The 20,680-nt window shown below is 41.4% G+C and overlaps 1 protein-coding gene across 4 annotated transcripts in view; it reads left to right on the top strand.

Annotated features, from left to right (window-relative positions):
• Window positions 1–20,680, top strand: part of MOB3A (MOB kinase activator 3A) — a 45,512-nt gene that overhangs the window by 8,477 nt on the left and 16,355 nt on the right. The window contains exons 1-4 of one of the 4 annotated variants that reach the window (XM_043976751.1): window positions 12,789–12,916; window positions 15,901–16,052; window positions 18,407–18,503; window positions 18,752–19,306. In XM_043976751.1, the coding sequence (XP_043832686.1) occupies window positions 18,886–19,306 (421 nt within the window). In that variant the 5' untranslated portion in view covers window positions 12,789–12,916; window positions 15,901–16,052; window positions 18,407–18,503; window positions 18,752–18,885. Of the gene's footprint in view, window positions 1–12,788; window positions 12,917–15,900; window positions 16,053–18,406; window positions 18,504–18,751; window positions 19,307–20,680 lie in introns of those variants that run through there. The other 3 variants (XM_043976750.1, XM_043976752.1, XM_043976749.1) reach the window with 3 other exon arrangements.

Genomic DNA, 20,680 nt, shown 5'->3' with positions numbered 1-20,680 from the left:
TGTATCGTACGCCCCCCCTTTCACTGTCTTCTCCCCTGTATATATATGTTCCTTCTCTCCCCTCAAACCTCGGGCTCTCTGTGCCCCCGCACATGCCAAGCTAATCTGCCGGCCGCACTAGGGCTGTGCCCAGCAGGGCTTGAGGGGGCCATGCCCCATGCTGCGTGCCTGGGACCTCTGCACAGGCTATGCTATGGCCTAGCTGGACAAGCCTGGGATCTCCAGGGCAGCTCTCCCAGGGCGTAGGGAGCTGGGGCTTCTTTTTTTTTTTTCCCCAGCTGTCTGACCTGTCCTGAAAAGCCCACGGGGCTTTTTTGGCTCAGCTGAAGTGGAGGGGGAGGGGTACCAGCCCCTCACACAGAAAAAAACCCTGAGGGCCTAAGGCTTTTTAATCTCAGCCCAAAGGGAGGGTCCCCAAATCAAAATAAATTCCCACTGAAGTATCATCTACCATAAGAAGAAGCTTTCTGTAGAGAGGTGTAATGAGGTCACAGAACTCACTCATAAACTTAGATTGTAAAAAGAAATGTATAGAAAATGGAAGTCAGGCCAGATAAATAGGAGAATAAAAATAAATGTCAGGGGAAAAAAATAAATGTCAGGAGTGCTAATACTAGGACAGCATTAAGTCCAGGTCTTCTTTTAAACCTATATTGAGGGGCAGCTAGGTGGCGCAGTGGATAAAGCACCGGCCCTGGATTGAGGAGTTCCTGAGTTCAAATCCAGCCTCAGACACTTGACGCTTACTAGCTGTGTGACCCTGGGCAAGTAACTTAACCCCCATTGCCCCGCAAAAAAAAAAAAACAAACGAGCTGCTCTAAACCTATATTGAGAGAAAAAAAGGTTCACAGAAGGGACAGGACCTTTGCTTGAGGTGGAGGGATGGTGAGAATTGACATGAAAGCTGCTCAGTTCTCCCTTTGCTTCTATTTTCATTGCCATTGATTGAGATATCTGTGAAATGCCTGGAACATAGTAGGCACTATTTAAGTACTTATTCCCTTTCTCCTTCCTTCTCCTTTCCCCACTGGACTAGACCAAAATTCACTAACAGGGTTGATACCCCCCCCAAATTTTGGGATGGTTAGGATAGAGAGTTCATCAATTCAGGGTCACCTGGCCTAGATGAACTACCTCCTGGGGTACTGAAAATTGAAGGGATGAGCATCAATTGGGGAATGGCTGAACAAGTTGTGGTATATGATTGTGATGGAATACTACTGTGCTGTAAGAAATTATGGGCAGGATGCTTTCAGAAAAACCTGGAAAGACTTACATGAGCTGATGCAAAGTGAAGTAAGCAGAAGCAGAAGAACATTGTTTGCAGTAATAGCAACATTGTATGATGAACAGCTGTGAATGGCTTAGCTATTTTCAGTAATACAAAGATTCAAGACAATTCTGAATGATTTATGATGAGAAATGCTATCTACAGAGAAAGAACTGATGGAGTCTGAATGCAGATCAAAGCATACTATTTTTTTACCTTTTATGTAGGGCTTTTTTTATCTGGCTTTTTTTTCCCAACATGACTATTATGGAAATATGTTTTGCATGACTGCACATGTATAACCTGTATCAAATTGCCTGCCTGCTCAGTGAGGAGGGAGGGAGAGAATTTGGAACTCAGATTTTTTTTTAAGTGAATGTGAAAAATTGTTTTCATATGAAATTGGAAGCATAATAAAATATTTAATTAAAATGTATAGTTGCTGCACTATTGTCAGTAATATTTGAAAGATCGTGATAAAAGGAAAAGGTTCCACAGTTTTGGAGAAGGGTATATGGCCTAATTTTCGAAGAAGGATAGAGAACAGAGTTAAATCTATAGGCCAGTAACCTTGACTAATTCCTGGGGAAATTCTGGAATGGAATATTAAAGAGATGATTATCATTTTGAAAAGGAAGAAGTTATCAATGAACCAATCAAACATTTTTTGAAGTACCTACTATGTGCCAGGCACTGTGCTAAGTACTTAGCAAGGAAACAGAAAGAGACAAAAGAGTCTCTGCGTGGAGGAAACAGTATGCAACAAACATGAACAAACAAGCTATATGTAGGATAAAAAGGAAATAATTGAGAGGGAGAATTTTTTTTGTTTTTTGCAGGGCAGTGGGGGTTAAGTGACTTTCCCCGGGGTCACACGGCTAGTGTCAAGTGTCTGATGTTGGCTTTGAACTCAGGTCCTCCTGAATTCAGGGCAGGTGCTTTATCCACTGCACCACCTAGCTGCCCTGGGAAGACATTTGAATTAAGACGGATTAGGAAGGGCTTCCTATAAAAGATGGTATAAAGAGCCAGCATGGTTTCTTTTTGACAGGACTGCTGAAGTCATAGATGAGGGAAATGCTATGGATATCATTTACCTCATAAGTGAAATCAGAAGACAAGGAAGTTACAGCTAAGTGGAAAGATGGTTCCTAGGTCAGTCAGTAAGATAGCATTTATTAAGTGTTTGATAAAGCTTTTGATAAAATATTTCATGCTGTTCTTGTGTAGAAGATAGAGACAAATGGACTGGATGATAATACAGTTAGATATAGACAACTAGGTATTGCAGTAGATTGGTGCTAGCTTTGGAATTAAAAGATCTGAGTTCAAATCCAGCTTCAATTTCTAGCTGTATAACCTTGGATAAGTCACCTAACCTCTGTCTGGTACAATTTCCTCAACTGTTCTACTGTTTGAGTTTGCATTATTTTAGTCATCATGAATACATTTTTCCTGGTTTTGCTTACTTTATAGCTCTTTCATTTTTTATAAGTTTTGATGTTTCTCTGAATTCCTCTTTCATCACAAAAAATGCAGCTTTGAATATTAAAGTATTTATGGGGCCCTTCTTTCCAACTTTTTTTTTCTTTTTTGGGGCAGTGAGGGTTAAGTAACTTGCCCAGGGCCATACAGCTAGTAAGTGTCAAGTATTTGAGGCCAAATTTGAACTCAGGTCCTCCTGAATCCAGGACTGGTGCTTTATCCACTGCACCACCTAGCTGCCCCTACCTTCATTCCAACTTTGACCTCCTTGGAGTATATGCCCAGTATTAGCATCATTCATTCATAAGGTCACAGCTTAGTGACTGACTGCATTTCCAAATTGTTTACCAGGTTGAGTGACACATAGGCCATGTAACCCTGGACAGATCACATAATCTCTCAGTGTCCTTGACAACTCTGATTAGAGAGCAAGAGCTTTCATATCAAAGGCCTAATTCAAACTCCCTTGCTTCCATTCCCCACAAAACACTCCCAGCACATAACAACCAAAACAGTAGCCAGACCAATTCACAGCTTTATAGTGCGTTAATGTAGAACACTCATCTTTTTAATACCAATATTCTTCCAGTGTTGTGTGGGTGTGAGTTGTAAAACACTACAGGCTCCAAAAAAGGAAGTGGATCAGTACATGGTGGATTTACATAAGCAGGCACAAAGAAGCAAGGAACTGCAGTAGTGAAGAGGATGTCATCAAAGAAATGGCTGGGCGAAAAAGAAGCTTGGGGAGGGAGGGAGGAGGAATGGCCACTAATTAGCCCATATATTGCAGTGATGTCCTTGCAATTTCAAGAGAAAGTGCAGGGGGCGGCTAGGTGGCGCAGTGGATTAAGCACCGGCCCTGGATTCAGGAGTACCTGAGTTCAAATCCGGCCTCAGACACTTGACACTTAATAGCTGTGTGACCCTGGGCAAGTCATTTAACCCCCATTGCCCCGCAAAAAAAAAAAAAAAAAAAAGAGAAAGTGCAAGGCTTGGAGCATTTCATGAAGATCGGGGTGGAAGAGTTATGGGAGGACAAGAGTAATAGCCACAGGCTGTTGGCATTGGCATTGTTGGAGGGATTACCTGCACTTGAGCTAGCTCTTCCAGTTCTTTGGAGTATTTGAGTAAATAGCCCACAATGGGAGTTCTGATACTTTCTGTACAAGGATAGGGCAGTGTAGGCAGAACTAGGCAACTGCCACCCTAATCTAGTCACTGTTCCACTCACCAGAGCAGCAGAGAGATAGACATTGACTGAAGATAAGTACGAGGGAGCATGATAGAGTGGGAAATCTGCAGAGGAAGACAGGGCTGTTCAATAGTTTGGTGTGTTTCTATTTTGATTCTTTCAAAATCAGTGGGTAATATGGTAAAACTTTATCATAACATTTATTTTAATCAGAACATCCCATTTCCTGAACAAGCTGGTTAACAGAGTTCAGTGTTGTATTGCTATTGATTGGCATATAATTTTGGAGGGAATCCACTGCTTATATTTTGTAAATTATGATTAAGTACCTCAAAGAGTAATGAAGCTGTGAAGGAATAGGAAATTGACAGTCTTGAATAATTTTTCACTTTTCTCATTCTTCCCATTTTAAAGTGAAATTATTAAAAGGAATTGTGGAAGTAAATTCAAGATAAAATCTCTTTAGAATTAATGGGAGCACCAGCCCTGGAGTCAGGAGTACCTAAGTTCAAATCCGGCATCAGACACTTAATACTTACTAGCTGTGTGACCCTGGGCAAGTCACTTAACCCCAATTGCCTCACTAAAAAAAAAAAATTAAAAAGAATTAATGGGGGAAAAAAGAAAAAAATAATTAATGGAAGACTCTAGAACCGAAGTTCTAAACACAGGCTCTATGAACTTGTAGATCCAAGACACCAAAAAAACCCATTAAGAACCCCTACTTTAGAGAAAAATGATAAATTGAATAAGTAAAGTATTATGTTTGGTTTAAAAAACAACAGCATATATTTAGTGTTTCCAGAGTAGTGTTATTACTTTATACACATTACATTTTGTAAAATGTTGGGTCATTCCAAATCCTTCCCCCTTAGAAGGAATCATCAAAGATGGTACTTTAACTGACACAGTCAAGGAACATAAAAGAAACTTGATACCATTTATTAAACATTTGTACATATTGTGTAATTCTTTTACAACTTTAATCAAATTTACACAGTTTTATCAAGTTGTATGATTTATAGGTGTTAGTGTTACATTGAGTTAGAAATTCCTACTGTCTTTTTTTTGTTTTTAAACTCTGTTCCCTCTCCATGAAGGAGAAAAGTTAAGAAAATTATTTCATGGCAAATATCTTACTAGAGTGAATGCTTTGGTAATTAGAAAAATAGCCATCTTTGTTAATGTCTGACAGAATTGCAGCTTTAAGATCTAAAAATTCTAATCTTAGTGAAAGATTAAAATCTTTGTAAATAAATTCTAGATTACTAAAGATTGCAATCCCAGAGGATTACATTTTTTCTGATAGATTAGATTCTGGTGCATATTTTTTTTCTCTTGCCACTTTTCAGTGGTTCTCTGCTTCTGCTAGTCTTTGCTGACATACATATAGAACATAACAGCAGTTTCTGTGACTTGAGCTTTGGAATTATTTTTAGACCACTTGGAGTGAGGTTTTTATTTTTTCTAAGCATTTGAGCCCTTTTAGGAACTTTTAAAAACTAACAGCCTAAAAGCTGAAACATTTTACAAGAAGTCTCCTTATTAGTTTGACAGCAACAGGATATAAAGAGCGTAGCCAACCAGAAGGAAAGGGATGAGTTTTTGGTGTGCATCTCTCTATTTCTGAACCTCAGTTAGGGAGGGGTCATTGTTGGTTTGCTTTGTAAAAACCATGGGAGGAATTACTTAAAGAAAAAGGGGGAAGTTTGGTCATACTAGCTTTAATTTGGTTTCTTAGCTCTACAAGTGCGATTCAGATCTCAAAGGGTATTTAGGTGGCATGGACAGGAAAATGAAGGTAATAGTTTTGTTTATAACTTGTTTAGAAATTCATTTAACACTTTATTTTGCCTGGGGAAGGTATGTCTCTGAATATTTGAATCTTCTATGCCTAATTCTTGACTCAGACTTTGTCTTCAACAGGGCAAAGGGGAAAAAACACACTTTAGAGTCAGTGTGGGGTGACAGTTTCCTTTTTGAAACCTTGTACCCATTTATCAGTGACAATCAGCTGACTCGCAGGATAATAGAATTTTATCACCTACGTGATTAGACCAAACCCCTTATTTTACAGAAGAAGATCTGAGACCTACAGAGGAAAAAAAATGCTACTTTTATTAAATGGCCGAGCTGGTATTCAAATATTTGATCCAGGTCAAGTGTACTACTTTTTCCCCCTTCTATTGCTTCTAGGATAGCAGCAAAAGCTAACGTTTCCATTCTCCTTTTCCCCCCATAACACTCTCTTCCCTCACTTCCTCTAGTTTTCAAAAGAAGAGACACCTTTCATAAGGTAGTTGCTGCATGGTAATGAAAGGATGCTTGTTTATGTTTAGAATGCTCTATTAGGAGCCCAGAAGTTCTTCAGACAATTCCACGTTTAAAAAAAAAAATTCTTCCCCTTTCTGAGGAGGAACTCTAGTAGAAACTTTGTAAATGCTAAACTTTTATTTAATTAGGGTTTTTAAAAAACATACATTGGGGGCAGCTAGGTGGCGCAGTGGATAAAGCACCGGCCCTGGAGTCAGGAGTACCTGAGTTCAAATGCGGCCTCAGACACTTAACACTTAATAGCTGTGTGACCCTGGGCAAGTCACTTAACCCCCATTGCCCCGCCAAAAAAACCCCCCCAAAACAAAAAACATACATTTCAGTGCTAGAGACAAAGGATAGCAGATGAGTTCCAGAGACAAAAGGCAAGGAAAGAATTCCTAACATTTGTATGATGTATTTATTGGTCCCAAGATGATCTGGGAATTGTTCTGAAAGTAAAGAGAACTAAATTCTTCCATCAGTTCTTTATTTACCTTGGGCAAGTGACTTACCTTCTCTGTACTATAGTGCTTAGCCTATTTCCTGAGTAATTCTGGAAAACAGAAAGGAGTAATAGAAAAGCCAATGAATAGAAATAAATAAAATTAGGCATGATATTAGCTGGGAATGACTGCCTTTTTGAGTCATCCTTGTTGCTCTTGGACAATAGCCGAAGATTTGAGAGCAGGAAGCATGCTTTGTCGTTTCTTCTTTAAGGATTTTCTTCCCGATTTTTATACATTTTAGTGTGAACATTTCATCTCTGCTTCTTGGCATTTCAACCTTTCTATAATCTAATTCTCACCTACCTTTTCCAGTTTAGTTCCTATTCTTCACACATTTTACATTCTAGTCAGACTGGCTTTCTAGCCATCCTTGAATTTAACATCTCTAGTCTCAGTGCCTTCGAACAGACTAGTCCCTGTACCTGCAAAATGTCTTCAAACAGCCCCTTCCCTTAGGTCTGGAATGCACTCTCTCCTCACTTCTGCCTCTTGGAATCCCTAGCTTCAGGGCTCAGCTCTGGAGCCACCTCCTACTGTGGAGACCTTTCCTAATCCCACAAGTCCTTAGGAAGGGCAGATTCTTCCTCCTCAATTTATCTTGTTTACTTAACTATGTATGTGTTACATCTCCTAAATTCCATGAAAGTTCCTCGAATACAGCAGCTGTTTTCTTTTTTGTATCCATAGTGTCTAGACCCTAAAACCTAGCACAGAAACTATTTTCCTTCTCCCCTACATCTTAAAACCCCTTGGCACTACCTCACATTTTGTCCTTCCTTGTTTCTTTGGAAGAGATAACCTTTCTTACCAAGTACAGTTCTACTCATTCATTTGATCCCTTCTCTTGTTCTATCTCCTGGTAGCTTGTTCCCTGAAATTAGACTCCCTCTCCCACTCCCATTTTCCAATCTCTCCCTCTTTTGGCTCTCTTCCAGTTGGAGGACCGAGTCTCCTACATCCTTAAAAAAACCTTATTTGACCCTGTTATCTCCTATATCTCTCTTCCTTTTCACAGCTGAGTTCCTGCTAAAAAAAGACGGATGTAACCCCACAAAATCTGGTTTCAGTCTCATCACTCACCCTACACTGCTTTCTCCGAGGTTCCCTGTGGTCTCTTCTTAGTCATCATCCCTCGTGCATTTCACATTGCTGGCCACCCTCTGGTGGATACTCTCTCCTCCCTGGGTTTCCCTAACATTGCTCCTTCCTGGCTCCTTTAACCTGACTTTTCCATTTCCTTGGGTGCATCAGATATAGGTGACTCACCCCCAACCTCAGCACTTTGTCCTAGTCCCTCTTTTGTTTTTCTGTGCCCTCTTTCATGGGGACCATCTCTATACATATAAGTCCTATATGTGTGTATATAGGCATACGCACACACTTATGTATGTACACAAGCATATACATGCACATATATTTCCAGCTTTAGTCTTTCTCTTGACTTCTAGTTCCTCTTATCACTGACTGTCTACTGGACACCTTCATTTGTATATCCCATAGACATTTCAAATGCTTCAGGTCCAAAACAAAACTCATTCTCTTCTTTCTCATCTCCTCCTTAGTGATCGCCCTATTTCTTTTGCGGGCACATAGTTGCTCTGCCAGTCATTCAGGTTTGGAAGCTCAGTCTTGTCCTCTACTCTTCATTCTCATCCTCCCCATACATTCAATCATCTACCAAGTATTGCCAGCTCTTTCTCTACATCTCTTGCTTTCATTCCCACATAACCCAACCCATCCACTCATTAAACCATAGTGGCTCCCTGTTACCTCCAGGACCAAATAGAAACTCTTCCCTTTGTCTTCATAGCCCAGTTCCTCCTTACCTACTCTTGTCTAGTTATATGCTTCAAACTTCTAAACATTTTTGCTTCTATTGCTCTTTTCTGTTCTCTATCACTGCTCATTAAATAGAACCTTACTGTGTATACGAGGCAGCCAAACATCATAATGATTTTGCATGTCATTAAATATGCACTGTGGAAATTTATTTTGATTTGGGGGCCCTACCTTTAGGCTGAGATTAGAAAGTCTTAGGCCCTCAGGGTCTCTTCCCCTCCCCCTCTGCTTCAGCTAAGCCCCAAAGCCCCTTGGGCTGTACAAGACAGCTGGGGGGGGGGGGGGGAAAGCCCCCAGCTCCCTCCACCTGAGCGGAGCTATCCGAACGATCTCAGATAGCCTGTGCTGAGGCACGTGAGTCTGGAAGCGCACCCCACCAGCCACAGCCCTGGCTGGCGGATTAGCTTGGTTTGGGGGGGCACAGGAAACCCCAAGATTTGAGTGGAGGGAAGAAAAGGTATATATAGACCTGGGGGTTAGACTCAGGGGGGACTGACAAGGTATGGGGGCTAACAGGAGGACTGGAGGCCTGCGGACAAGACTCAGAGGTTCGGTTTGGACAAAGGGGCTGAGGAGAGGTTCAGACGGATGAGACAAGGCGGAGAAGAGGTCAAGTGGCAGCTGACGAGATTAGAAAGGTTGGAGAAGACAGACGGGGCTACAAGGATGCAGGAGAAGACGAGAAGGACTAGGAGCAGGGAAAAGAGAGGCCGAAGGGCAGACTGATGGAGCAGACAGACAGAAGGTAGGTGAGAGAGAAACACAGGGGTTCAGCGGTGGCAGTAAGGAGAGGAAAATTAGAAGCAGGGGGATTTACAAAGTGAAAGGGTACAGGCTGAGTTAGTGAAAGTAGCCGAGCAAGTGAGAATACCCTGAGGCGAGAGGTGGCTAAGGCCCTTATTGTATTCAAGAAGTTCCAAAGAGCCACAGTGGAAAGAGAAGTGGCCTAAGGCAGTCAGGTTGTACATTTTATTTCCCTGTATTCTTAATTTTCAATAGTATCTCATAAATAAACTCTGCTTTGATTATTTGGTTAAGAGGCTTCTTAATATTTTGCTTATCAATTTGGGAGTAGAGGAGTGTGGTGGAACTTTATAAACGGCCCATACTGAATTAATAGTAGTCAGATAGCCAACAGTCACAAGTCCCAGATTAAGTACCCCAGTCAGATTTAGCCCCAAATTAGCCCTAGTTAATAAAATATTTTTACATTTGAATGGTGACCCCGGCAGGACATACAGCCCAATTATAATTTTTCTAAACCTATATTTTTTCATATACTCATAATTTTTTCATAAGTCAATTATATAATTTTTCCAGGTTAGTCATAGTTATTAAGAATTAATTTTTTTACAATACCCAGAATAAATTGGAACACAGTTTTGTTTGGTTACAACACTAAACTCTACACATATAAGGTTTAGTCTTTCTTTCTTTTTGGGGGGGGAGGGGGTGAGGCAATTGGGGTTAAGTGACTTGCCCAGGGTCACACAGCTAGTGTTAAGTGTCTGAGGCCAGATTTGAACTCAAGTCCTCCTGAATCCAGGGCCGGTGCTCTATCTACTGCGCCAACTAGCTGCTCCAAGGCTTATTCTTAATAGCTTGATGCCTGTACAGCATGATTATTAGTTCACATGTCTAACTTTTGAAGGCTATGGGGAGAATGTAAAAATTGATGCTGTTGGTGGAGATGGCAGATTAGGGTTATAAAGCACTTATTTTCTAGTGCAGTTTCTACACATCAATTGATTATGGGAGAATAAAAGATCCAGTTACTCACATTAATTTATATTGTCCTGCCTCTTCCTCACAATGCTTTCTCTTAATCACTTTAAGAACTTTTATCATCACAACAGAGACTTAGAAAACATACATACTCAGGGTCTGGTGGCAATTTTAGTAATAGACTCGAACCTTTGGTTTGGTTAGAGGAACGGGGAATATTAAAGCTATCTTTTTTTTTTTTTTTGGTGAGGCAATTGGGGTTAAGCGACTTGCCCAGGGTCACACAGCTAGTAAGTGTTACGTGTCTGAGGCTGGATTTGAACTCAGGTCCTCCTGAATCCAGGGCTGGTGCTTTATCCACTGCGCCATCCAGCTGCCCCCATTAAAGCTATCTTAAGGTTTTGAAAGGGTTGTCATGTTGAAAAGAATTTAGACTCATCATACTTCAATATAAATTTATTAAGTATTTGCTGTTTAACAGATATTTGTTAAGTAACTCACAAGGAACTGGACTAGATGCTGGGGATCTAAGGACCTCCTCCCACCTCCCCTGCAAAAAAAGACAATCCCTGCCCTCTGGGAGCTTACATTCTATTAAGGCGTGTGAGAGGCGGGCAAGACACAACATGAACACCAATAAGGAGATCACTGAGAGTTTGAATCAGGAGAGAGTATTCACAATTTGGGGAAGTTGGGGAAAGCTTCAGAGGAAGGTCAGCCTGAGCTGGGCCTTGAAGGAAGCTTAGAGTTAGGGAGGTAGAGTGGAGGGAGGGTGTTCCAGGCTTGGGGCTGCACAGAGGTGGGCAATGGCAGATTGAGTCCAGCTAACAGTGCCTGATTAGTCCACCTTGTCTGGAATATAGAGTATGCACAGGGGACTGTGTACAGGAATGGTAGATTTAGAGACACATGCCACCTCTGCAACTTAGGGTGTAACTTTGGACATACCTAGCTTTCAGTTTCTTCATCAGTAAAATGAGAGGGTTGGACTAGATGTCTTCTAAGATCTCTTCCAGTTCTAAAACTTTGATCATATGATGAATGTAAAATGGGGCAAAAAAATAAAAGGTAGCTTGCATTTTAGAGGGTCTTAAATGCAGGGTTGAGGAATATGTATTTTTCTTTCTTTCTTTTTTAATGGGGGCAATGAAGATTAAGTGACTTGCCCAAGGTCACACAGCTAGTAGGTGTCAAGTGTCTGAGGCCGGATTTGTACTCAGGTCCTCCTGACTCCAGGGCCGGTGCTCTATCCACTGCACCACCTAGCTGCCCCAAGGAATATGTATTTTAAGCTAAAGGGAAAACAGATTTCAGAGCGTTCAGAGAAAGAGTAGGTAATCATCATAATGGCTGACTTTGAGATAGCAGCTTTAAGAGTTAGTGCTTTACACACCTGATCTCATTTGAGCCTCATAGCAAACCTGTGAGGACATAGTTATTACAGGTATTATCCCCACTTTTAGCTGAAGGAACTGAGACTTGACCCTTGTCATACCCCTAGTGTCATAGTTGGCATTTAGGGCTTCCAGATTCTGGGTCCAGCACTCTTTCTACTCCACTATGCTCTGGCATGCTGTTTTACAGGGAAGTCTGCCTAAGAAAGAATGGGGCACTCTTAAGTAATGAAATTCTTTTTTTTTTTTTTAAGTTCTATTGATATGTTTTATTTATGTTTCCCGGTATGTTTTCTACCTCCCTTCCCTTCCAGAGAGCCATTCCCCAAAAGAATAAAAAATAGGAAAAATCATTTAGTGAAACTAATGCATCAATTAAATCTGACTTCATAGTAGTATTCTATACCTGTTAGAGTCCTACACTTCTGCAAAGAAAGGAGGGAAGTATAGAGAATATTCAGAAGAGATGAACAGACAAGGTGGAGTAATAATAGCAGACATTTACATAGCATTTAAAAGTTTCACAAGTACTTTCTATTTCTCACACACATGTGTGTTTATTCACGTACACACATATATACACGTTACCTTATTTGATCTTCATGATAACCTTGTGAAATAGGTGCTATTGTTAGCCCCATTCTATGGAAGCGAAAACTTGAGGCTAAGAGAAATTTAAGTGGCTTACACAGGCTGGGTGGCACAGTGTATGAGATACTACACCTGGAGTCAGGAAGACCAGAGTTCAAGTCTGTCTTCAGGTACTTGTGAAAATAAAGTGAGATAATGTTTATAAAGTGCTCTGCAAACTTTAAAGTTCTATAGAAATACTAGTTGTTGTTGTTGTTGTTACTTATAGTGGCTAACGCAGCATTTCATGAGTTCAACAACATGTTGACTGCGTCACCTATCTGGAAGAGCAAAGTATCCTACAGAGACTTATCTGGATGCATAAGAAACTTTTGGACAAATGCAGATTTTAAAAATATATAAACAGGGAACTGAGAATGAATACAGAAGACCAGCCCCATTCTATAAAAATTAAGTCAAGATTACCAGAACCTCCTTTGGTATCCACAGTTGTGTCAGTCAGGAGCATGAGATGAAGGCCCTAGCACATTTGGCGACACACTACCAACCCCCCGCGATCATACGGGAGGTCATGCCCAAGATTCACGGAATGGACAGGTAGGGATGGCTTTCAGTCAGCTTCATTAGAGGATCTACTCAAGATCCCAGATTTACTGAAACAGAGCTTCTTAACCTGGGACCTATAAACTTGTTTGTTAAATCTTTTGATAAATGTATTTGAATGTAAGTGGTTTCCTAACACTGTTTCATTTTTATGCATTTGAAAACATTCCTTTCAGAGGGGGTCCATAGGCTTCACTGTACTGCCAAATACACAAAGGTTAAAGCCCCCTACCCTAGAGTATTACATCTCTTAGATTCTTTGTATCTCATTCTCTTTATAAAGAGGAAGGGGTTGGACTAGGTGAACTCAGAGTAAGAAAACACACTCCTTAAGCACCAACTGTGTGTCAGACACTGACAATCAAGAAAATCTGAGGTTAAGTGCTTTACAATTATCTCATTTGATCCTTATAACAACCTTGGGAAGGTAGGTGCTGTTATTATCCCCATTTTACAGTTGGGAAAACCCAGGCAGCCCAGAGTCACACATCTAGTTAGGCTCTGAAGCCAAATTTGAACTCAGGTCTTCCTGACTCCAGGCTTAGTATTCTGTTCCCTGAGCCACCTAGATACCCTGCGGGGTAGGACTTCATCTCACTGGGGTGGCCTGGAGTTAAAATAATGGAACAGACTTCATGACCTTCTTTACATCCCCATGAGTCTATGTATTTACGGTTATCTGAAGAGCAGGGGTATGCCGGAAACCACTCTAACCAGCAAATAGATTATTAGGGTTTTAGGTTTTCACTGCAAAGAGGACTTGATTTATTGTTGTATCAATTGTCTGGACTTAAGAAAGTTATAGGGGGCAGCTAGGTGGTGCAGTGGATAAGCATCGGCCCTGGAGTCAGGAGGACCTGAGTTCAAATCCGGCCTCAGACACTTAACACTTACTAGCTGTGTGACCCTGGGCAAGTCACTTAACCCCAATCGCCTCACTAAAAAAAAATTAAAAAAAAAGAAAGGTATAGAGAAATTGTTAATAAACTGAGGCAGACTGGTGATTTGCCTCGAGTCACAGGTAGTAAGTGTCTGAAGTTGAATTTGAAATTAGGGCTTCCTGACTCCAGGCTTGTGCCGTAGCCACTCTGCCACCTGTTTCTAATGTCCCTTCTGGTTCTAATTTCTGTGATCCATTGAATCCAGTATTCTCTCCACACTATGATTAGGTATCAGAGTAGTACTTAAGCAGAATTTAGAGATTGAAAATAGCTAACAGGTGAGGAGGGAAAAATAAAATCACTGATGGAGATGAACAGTTGACAGAAAAGTTATGCCCTTGGTTTAGGGGCCCAGACTTTAAGTCTGTCCTGGTAAGAGATATTCTGTTATTTCATTCCTGGTTAGGGATCTGTTGACATGGCAAATACAGGAATTAAGAATTAATGGGACCGGGGGCAGCTAGGTGGCGCAGTGGATAGAGCACCGGCCCTGGATTCAGGAATTCCTGAGTTCAAATCCGGCCTCAGACACTTGATACTTACTAGCTGTGTGACCCTGGGCAAGTCACTTAACCCCCATTGCCCTGCAAAAAAAAAAAAAAAAAAAAAAGAATTAATGGGACCTGCCAGTCTCCTGCTTGAGGAGATTGCTATCTCAGAGCCACTCTCTCTGTGCTTTCATGCCTTTCTCCCCATGAGAAGTCTAAGGATTTCTTCATGGTTTCCCTTCCCTTCCCTTCCCCTTCCTCTAAATAAACAACTATCTTATTCTAAAAAAAGAAAGAAAGAAAGAATTAATGGGGTGGGGTTTTACTGATTTGCAGACAAGATCTAGTATGCAAGAGTCATAGGACATTTTTTCTCTCTTCCCCAATCATCCTCCATACCACTGCCAGAATAATCTTCCTAAAATGCCACTTTAATCATGTCACTTTTATGTTAAGAAAGCTTCACTGGGGGGCAGCTAAGTGGCGCAGTGGATAGAGCACTGGCCCTGGATTCAGGAGGACCTGAGTTCAAAGCCAGCCTCAGACACTTAACACTTAACTAGCTGTGTGACCCTGGGCAAGTCACTTAACCCCAATTGCCTCACCAAAAAAAAAAAAGAAAGAAAGCTTCACTGGTTCCTCATTGCTTAGAAGATAAAGTCCAAAATCCACATTTAGCGATTCAGGGGCATCTATAATTTTGCACCAATTCACATTTGTCCCTGTGGCTAGTGGCACAGTGGATAGAGCACTGAGCTTGGAATCAGGAAGACTCATCTTTCTGAGTTCAAATCCAGCCTTAGATACTTACTAGCTGTGTGACCCTGGGTGAGTCACTTAACCCTGTTTGCCTCAGTTCCTCATCTGTAAAATGAGCTGGAGAAGGAAACAGCAAATTAGTCCAGTATCTTTGCTGAGAAAACCCCAAATTGGGGTCACAAAGAGTCAGACAGAAGTGAAATGACTGAATAACATTTGTCCCTTACTTCTCTTTTTTTTGTTTGTTTGTTTTTTTGCTGGGCAATGGGGGTTAAGTGACTTGCCCAGGGTCACACAGCTAGTAAGTGTTAAGTGTCTGAGGCCGGATTTGAACTCAGGTACTCCTGAATCCAGGGCCAGTGCTTTATCCACTGCGCCACCTAGCTGCCCTGTCCCTTACTTCTCACTACTTGTACAAACTCTTATTCACCATAGACTTGTCTCTTTACTTTACCCAGAATACAGTTGTGAGTTTCTGTATCAGTCCTGTTGCTTACACCATTCCTTTGACTCAAATGTTTTAACCTTTTCCTTTTGCCTCCTCGAAAATCTGTACCCTATACTGTCTACCAGTCATTTGGTATTTAATCATATAGTTCCTTGTATATTTAACCAGTCACCTGTGTCTATCTTGCCTCCCTAAATATATGATAAATACCGTAAGGGCCAATATTGGATCATATTGCTCACTTTGCTTTGCTTATAGTAAACATTCAACTAATTATTAAATGAATAAATAAATTTACTGAGTATAAATATCACAACTTGTCATTTCTCTCTTCTGATTCAGGACTTCGAAAGGTTGGGTTTTGGTAGAACCTCAGCCTGCATTTTCTTGAAAGAAAGGAACCCTGGGAGTCAGTCGTTTAGTTACCCCCTTCCCCCTTCACATTCTCTTTCTGGTACTCAAGAGAACCAACTTGGTAACTGCTCTGCACTAAAGTGAGTCTTTGTCTAAACTGTAAACAGCTGCTTAGACACAGGAAGGCCTCTGAGGCCTGTTTTAGACCATTTTCTGTGCTGCTGGGATAAAGATAATTAAGGACTTTTGGGTACAGGATGTGGTAAAGTTATGACTTGTCTCTCACCAACCATACATCGAAATGTAGAAGAATATAGATGCTAACTATTTACCTTTGCAAAAGCTTATTACTTTTTCAAAATCTTTTTTTTGGTTGTTGTAATGGGCCTACTAGTGATGCATACTTACATCTCAAGTACATTCCTATTTACTGGACTTTAAACCTCAAACTGGATTATAGTGATAATTGTTAATCATTATATTTCCTGAGCTGGGCTTTGTTTTGCCATATTTGATGTTAAATTTGCCCTTCTTCAGTTAACATAACTGAACATAACATAACATAACATATGGATATATCATTGTTCCTCAATTCCTCACCTTTTAAAAGAGAAAGTTGGACGAGGGGATCTATAAAACCCCTTTTAGCTCTAATATCATCCTGTGATTGACTTAGATTACTGTCTAGCCCATCCTTTCTTCTATACTGCTGAGAGAGAGAGAGAGAGAGAGAGAGAGAGAGAGAGAGAGAGAGAGAGAGAGAGAGAGAGAGAGAGAGAGAGAGAGAGAGAGAGAGATGTTGATTTTATTGGAAATTCTGCTGAACTTGGAGTCAGAAGGCAGGTTTGGCTTCTGGCTTTCACTTTCTGAGTAACACTGGGGAAATCCCTTTTCCTTTCTCTGGCTCAGTTTCCTCATTTCTAAAATGAGTGTCTTGAATTAAATGATCTTCAGGGTCCCTTCCATCTCTAATAGTCCATGAAGCTTTAAATTTCAGCCTTGTCTCTGATTTATAACAAAATCTAAATCAGGAGGCCCCAAGTTGAGATTGTATCTTACTTCTCAAATTTATGAAAAGAATGTATGGGTTTTGTGTAGGATTTTGTATCTTATCTTTGTTTGATTTGCTTTAATGGACAGTCATTAACTTTGTCCTTTAAAATGTTTTTAAGGAAAAACTGCAGTCTTTGCTTAGAAAATCAGCCTTTGTTCAGGCGTATCCAAGAGCTCTGGGGGATCGCATGGAAGGTTTACTCATCACATCTGCAGATGACCAAGAGCTGAGAGGAATGATAACAGAGGATGGTAGTCAGGATACAGAAAGATCTTGACAGGCTATAGAGCTATCTTATAAAAGAAAAATATGTAAAGACTTGCACTTGGGTCCAACTAAATTAACTTTACAAGTATAAAATGGGGGAGACAAGGAGAAACCATTCTGAAAAACATGGGAGTATCTTAATGAATTGTAAGGTCAATAAGAGTTAGCAGTGTAGGGGGCAGCTAGGTGGCGCAGTGGATAGAACACTGGCCCTGGAGTCAGGAGGACCTGAGTTCAAATCCAGCCTCAGACATTTAACACTTACTAGCTGTGTGACCCTGGGCAAGTCACTAAACAAAAAAAAAGAGAGTTAGCAGTGTAATGTGGTAGCCAAAAAAGATCATGTGATTTTAGACTGCATTAAGAGGGGCAGAGCCTCCAGAAATAGGGTAGTGATAGCCCCATCCCCACCCCACCCCTGTGTTCTTCCCTTATCAGATCTCTCAGAAGCACTGTGTTCAGTTCTGGGTGCCAGGGTTTAAGGACAATTGATAAACTGGGATGAGGCAGGAGCCTTGAGAAGACTAAGAAAGGACATGAGAGCTGTGTTCAAGGGCTGCCATGTGGAGATGGGGCGAGCCTTGTTGTCAAGGGGCATTCCTAACAATTCTTCCTAATGATTCTAACTGTCAAAAGTGGATTGGGTGGGGTGGCTAGGTGATGCAGTGGATAAAGCACCGGCCCTGGATTCAGGAGTACCTGAGTTCAAATCCAGTCTCAGACACTTGATACTTACTAGCTGTGTGACCTTGGGCAAGTCACTTAACCCTCATTGCCCTGCCAAAAGAAAAAAAAAAGTGGATTGGAGGGGCAGCTAGGTGGCACAATGGATAAACCACTGGCTCTGGATTCAGGAGGACCTGAGTTCAAATTTGGCTTCAGACACTTGATACTTACTAGCTGTGTGACCCTGGGCAAGTCACTTAACCCCCTTGCCCCTCAAAAACCAAAACAAAACAAAAAAGCAAAATACATTTCATTAAACAACAAAATAAATGATAAAAATTATTTTTTAAAAAAAGTGGATTGGAATGCCTAGAAAGTGAGGGGTTCCCCCTCCTAGGTGGTCTTCAGGAAGAGGCGGGATGACTTCTCGTTGGATATTTTATAGTCGGAATTGCTTTTATGTGTGAGTTGGACTAGATGATGACTGAGGTTCCTTCCAACTTTCAGATTCTCTGATTTGTGGAAAGGAAATTAAGGCCGAGGATAAAGAAGATAAACCACATTTAACCAGACCCTTGGAACTTCTTTGAAAAGAAAAATTAAGGTCAAACTTTAAGGACTCATGTTTTCCCTTATGACCACAGTTTCAGTCTGCACGTTTTCTGCTGAGCAATAGGGTGTGTCACTGGGGAGTCAGGGTACCCTATTGTATGGATTTGAAATTTCTTAATTCAAAACCGGCAACATTCTTCATTGTGGAAATGCAGCTAATTCCTGCTTTGAGAGTGAGAACTATGCCAAGGGAGATCCCTAACTTCTAACATATAATAATGATTTAATTTTGTATTACAGATCTCATAAAAGGGCCAGGGGGTCCCAGTGAATTTCCAGGGCCTTCATTCAAGTCAGCAGGCATCCAACAGGCATCGTGCTTTTTCTTTGAAGAATTGTAAAGAGAGAACAGAGCCATAGCAGAAGGGGGGAAAATGTCCAACCCCTTCTTAAAGCAGGTTTTCAACAAGGACAAAACCTTTCGGCCTAAGCGCAAATTTGAGCCAGGCACACAGAGGTTCGAGCTTCACAAGAAGGCTCAAGCTTCCCTGAATGCAGGGCTAGATCTGAAGTTAGCTGTTCAGTTGCCGTCTGATGAGGAACTAAATGACTGGGTGGCTGTGCATGTGGTAGACTTCTTCAATCGCATCAACCTCATTTATGGAACCATCAGTGATAACTGCACTGAGCAGTCGTGCCCAGTGATGTCTGGGGGTCCCAAGTATGAGTATCGATGGCAGGATGAGCAGAAATATCGGAAGCCAACTGCTCTCTCTGCACCCAAGTATATGAACCTTTTGATGGACTGGATTGAGGTTCAGATCAACAATGAAGACGTCTTCCCTACCAATGTCGGTGAGTTGTGGCCCTGGGGCTGCTATCTAAGGAATAAGAAACAAGGAAAAGAAACTTCTGCTGTCTCCTGCCTCCTCCTTTCTATTCGCCATTCCTGCTCCTAGCCTTGACCAGCCTGTCTGTCCAGGGCACTTACGTCCAGGCCTGTAGAGTGCTGAGTCCTGAGGCATCAAGACTTGAGTCTGTCACCCTTGTGAGTCAGTTCATTCCAGGCCTGGCTGCTACAGAAACTGGTGCTTCTCTTAGAGAAGTTGGAAAGAACGGGTAGAGACTTCACTTCATGAAGTTCCTCGAGCCAAACAGAGTTGTGGCAGGTGAAACAATGAAAGGGGGAGCCCTGAAGGACAGAGCAATGCTGATCTCTGATTGTCTCTTTGTTCTTCTATTCTTAACATGTTTGTGCTGCAGGGGTCCAGCTGGTTCCTTGTTAAATTAACCAGGTCAGTTTGGGGCTGGTCACTGTTAATGTGACCCATTCCCTATGAGTCACAGAAATTCCAGGTAGTAAAGGGTTATTATACCCACTTGGCAGTAGCTAACACCATTCCAACTATTCTCCTTCCCCTCACTTCAATCAGTAACTTAAAATAAAGTATAAAGTATGGCAGGAGGGCTAAGCCAAATCTCCCTTTCCTTTTACACCCACATTCCCACCTCCATTTTCTCATTTCAGGGAAATAATCCCAAAAACTCAGACTGCCTTCTTAGCTTCCTTAAGTGAGATTCACCAGCGGTTAAAGATTTTTTGTTATCTCCTGTTGATGTGTTGGGCCATAGCATGGTGTGCTAGTAGACACCTCTGCATTCTAGTCCTTACAGTGTGACCTTGAGTCTTTCCCTTTGAATCTCAGTTTTCTCATCTATAAATGTTAAGGGAGGTGTCCACTCACCTTTATGTGTTATGAGTTTGTTCGGTTATATCTCAGAAGAGTTGAGTGGTCAGAATGGCAGAGCAGTTAGACCAGTGTGCCGATGGTGATGGCCGGTGCTCTGATCTGGGCTCTGCTGTTTGTAGGGTAGCTTCCCTCATTGTTGTCCTTCTCTTACAGTACAGATTTTGTCTTCCGTCCATTGACTTCTTGTTTGCTTGTCCACGCTGTGACCAATTGCATTAGATCTCTACTTTTTAGAAGTCTCAAAGGTTTCAAGTTCTTCTGTAGCACCTTTACAGTTTTTTTTTTTTTAGTGAGGCAATTGGGGTTAAGTGACTTGCCCAGGGTCACACAGCTAGTAAGTGTTAAGTGTCTGAGGCCGTATTTGAACTCAGGTACTCCTGAATCCAGGGCCGGTGCTTTACCACTGCGCCATCTAGCTGCCCCTTTACAGTTCTTTTTAAAAATAACCATTAACTATACTTCATGATCTTTTCCTTTG

The sequence above is a fragment of the Dromiciops gliroides genome, chromosome 1 (genome assembly GCF_019393635.1).
Source record: "Dromiciops gliroides isolate mDroGli1 chromosome 1, mDroGli1.pri, whole genome shotgun sequence".
Taxonomy (NCBI): Eukaryota; Metazoa; Chordata; class Mammalia; order Microbiotheria; family Microbiotheriidae; genus Dromiciops; species Dromiciops gliroides.
The sequence above is the reverse complement of the archived record's forward strand: the minus strand, read 5'-3'. Positions and strand labels throughout refer to the sequence as shown.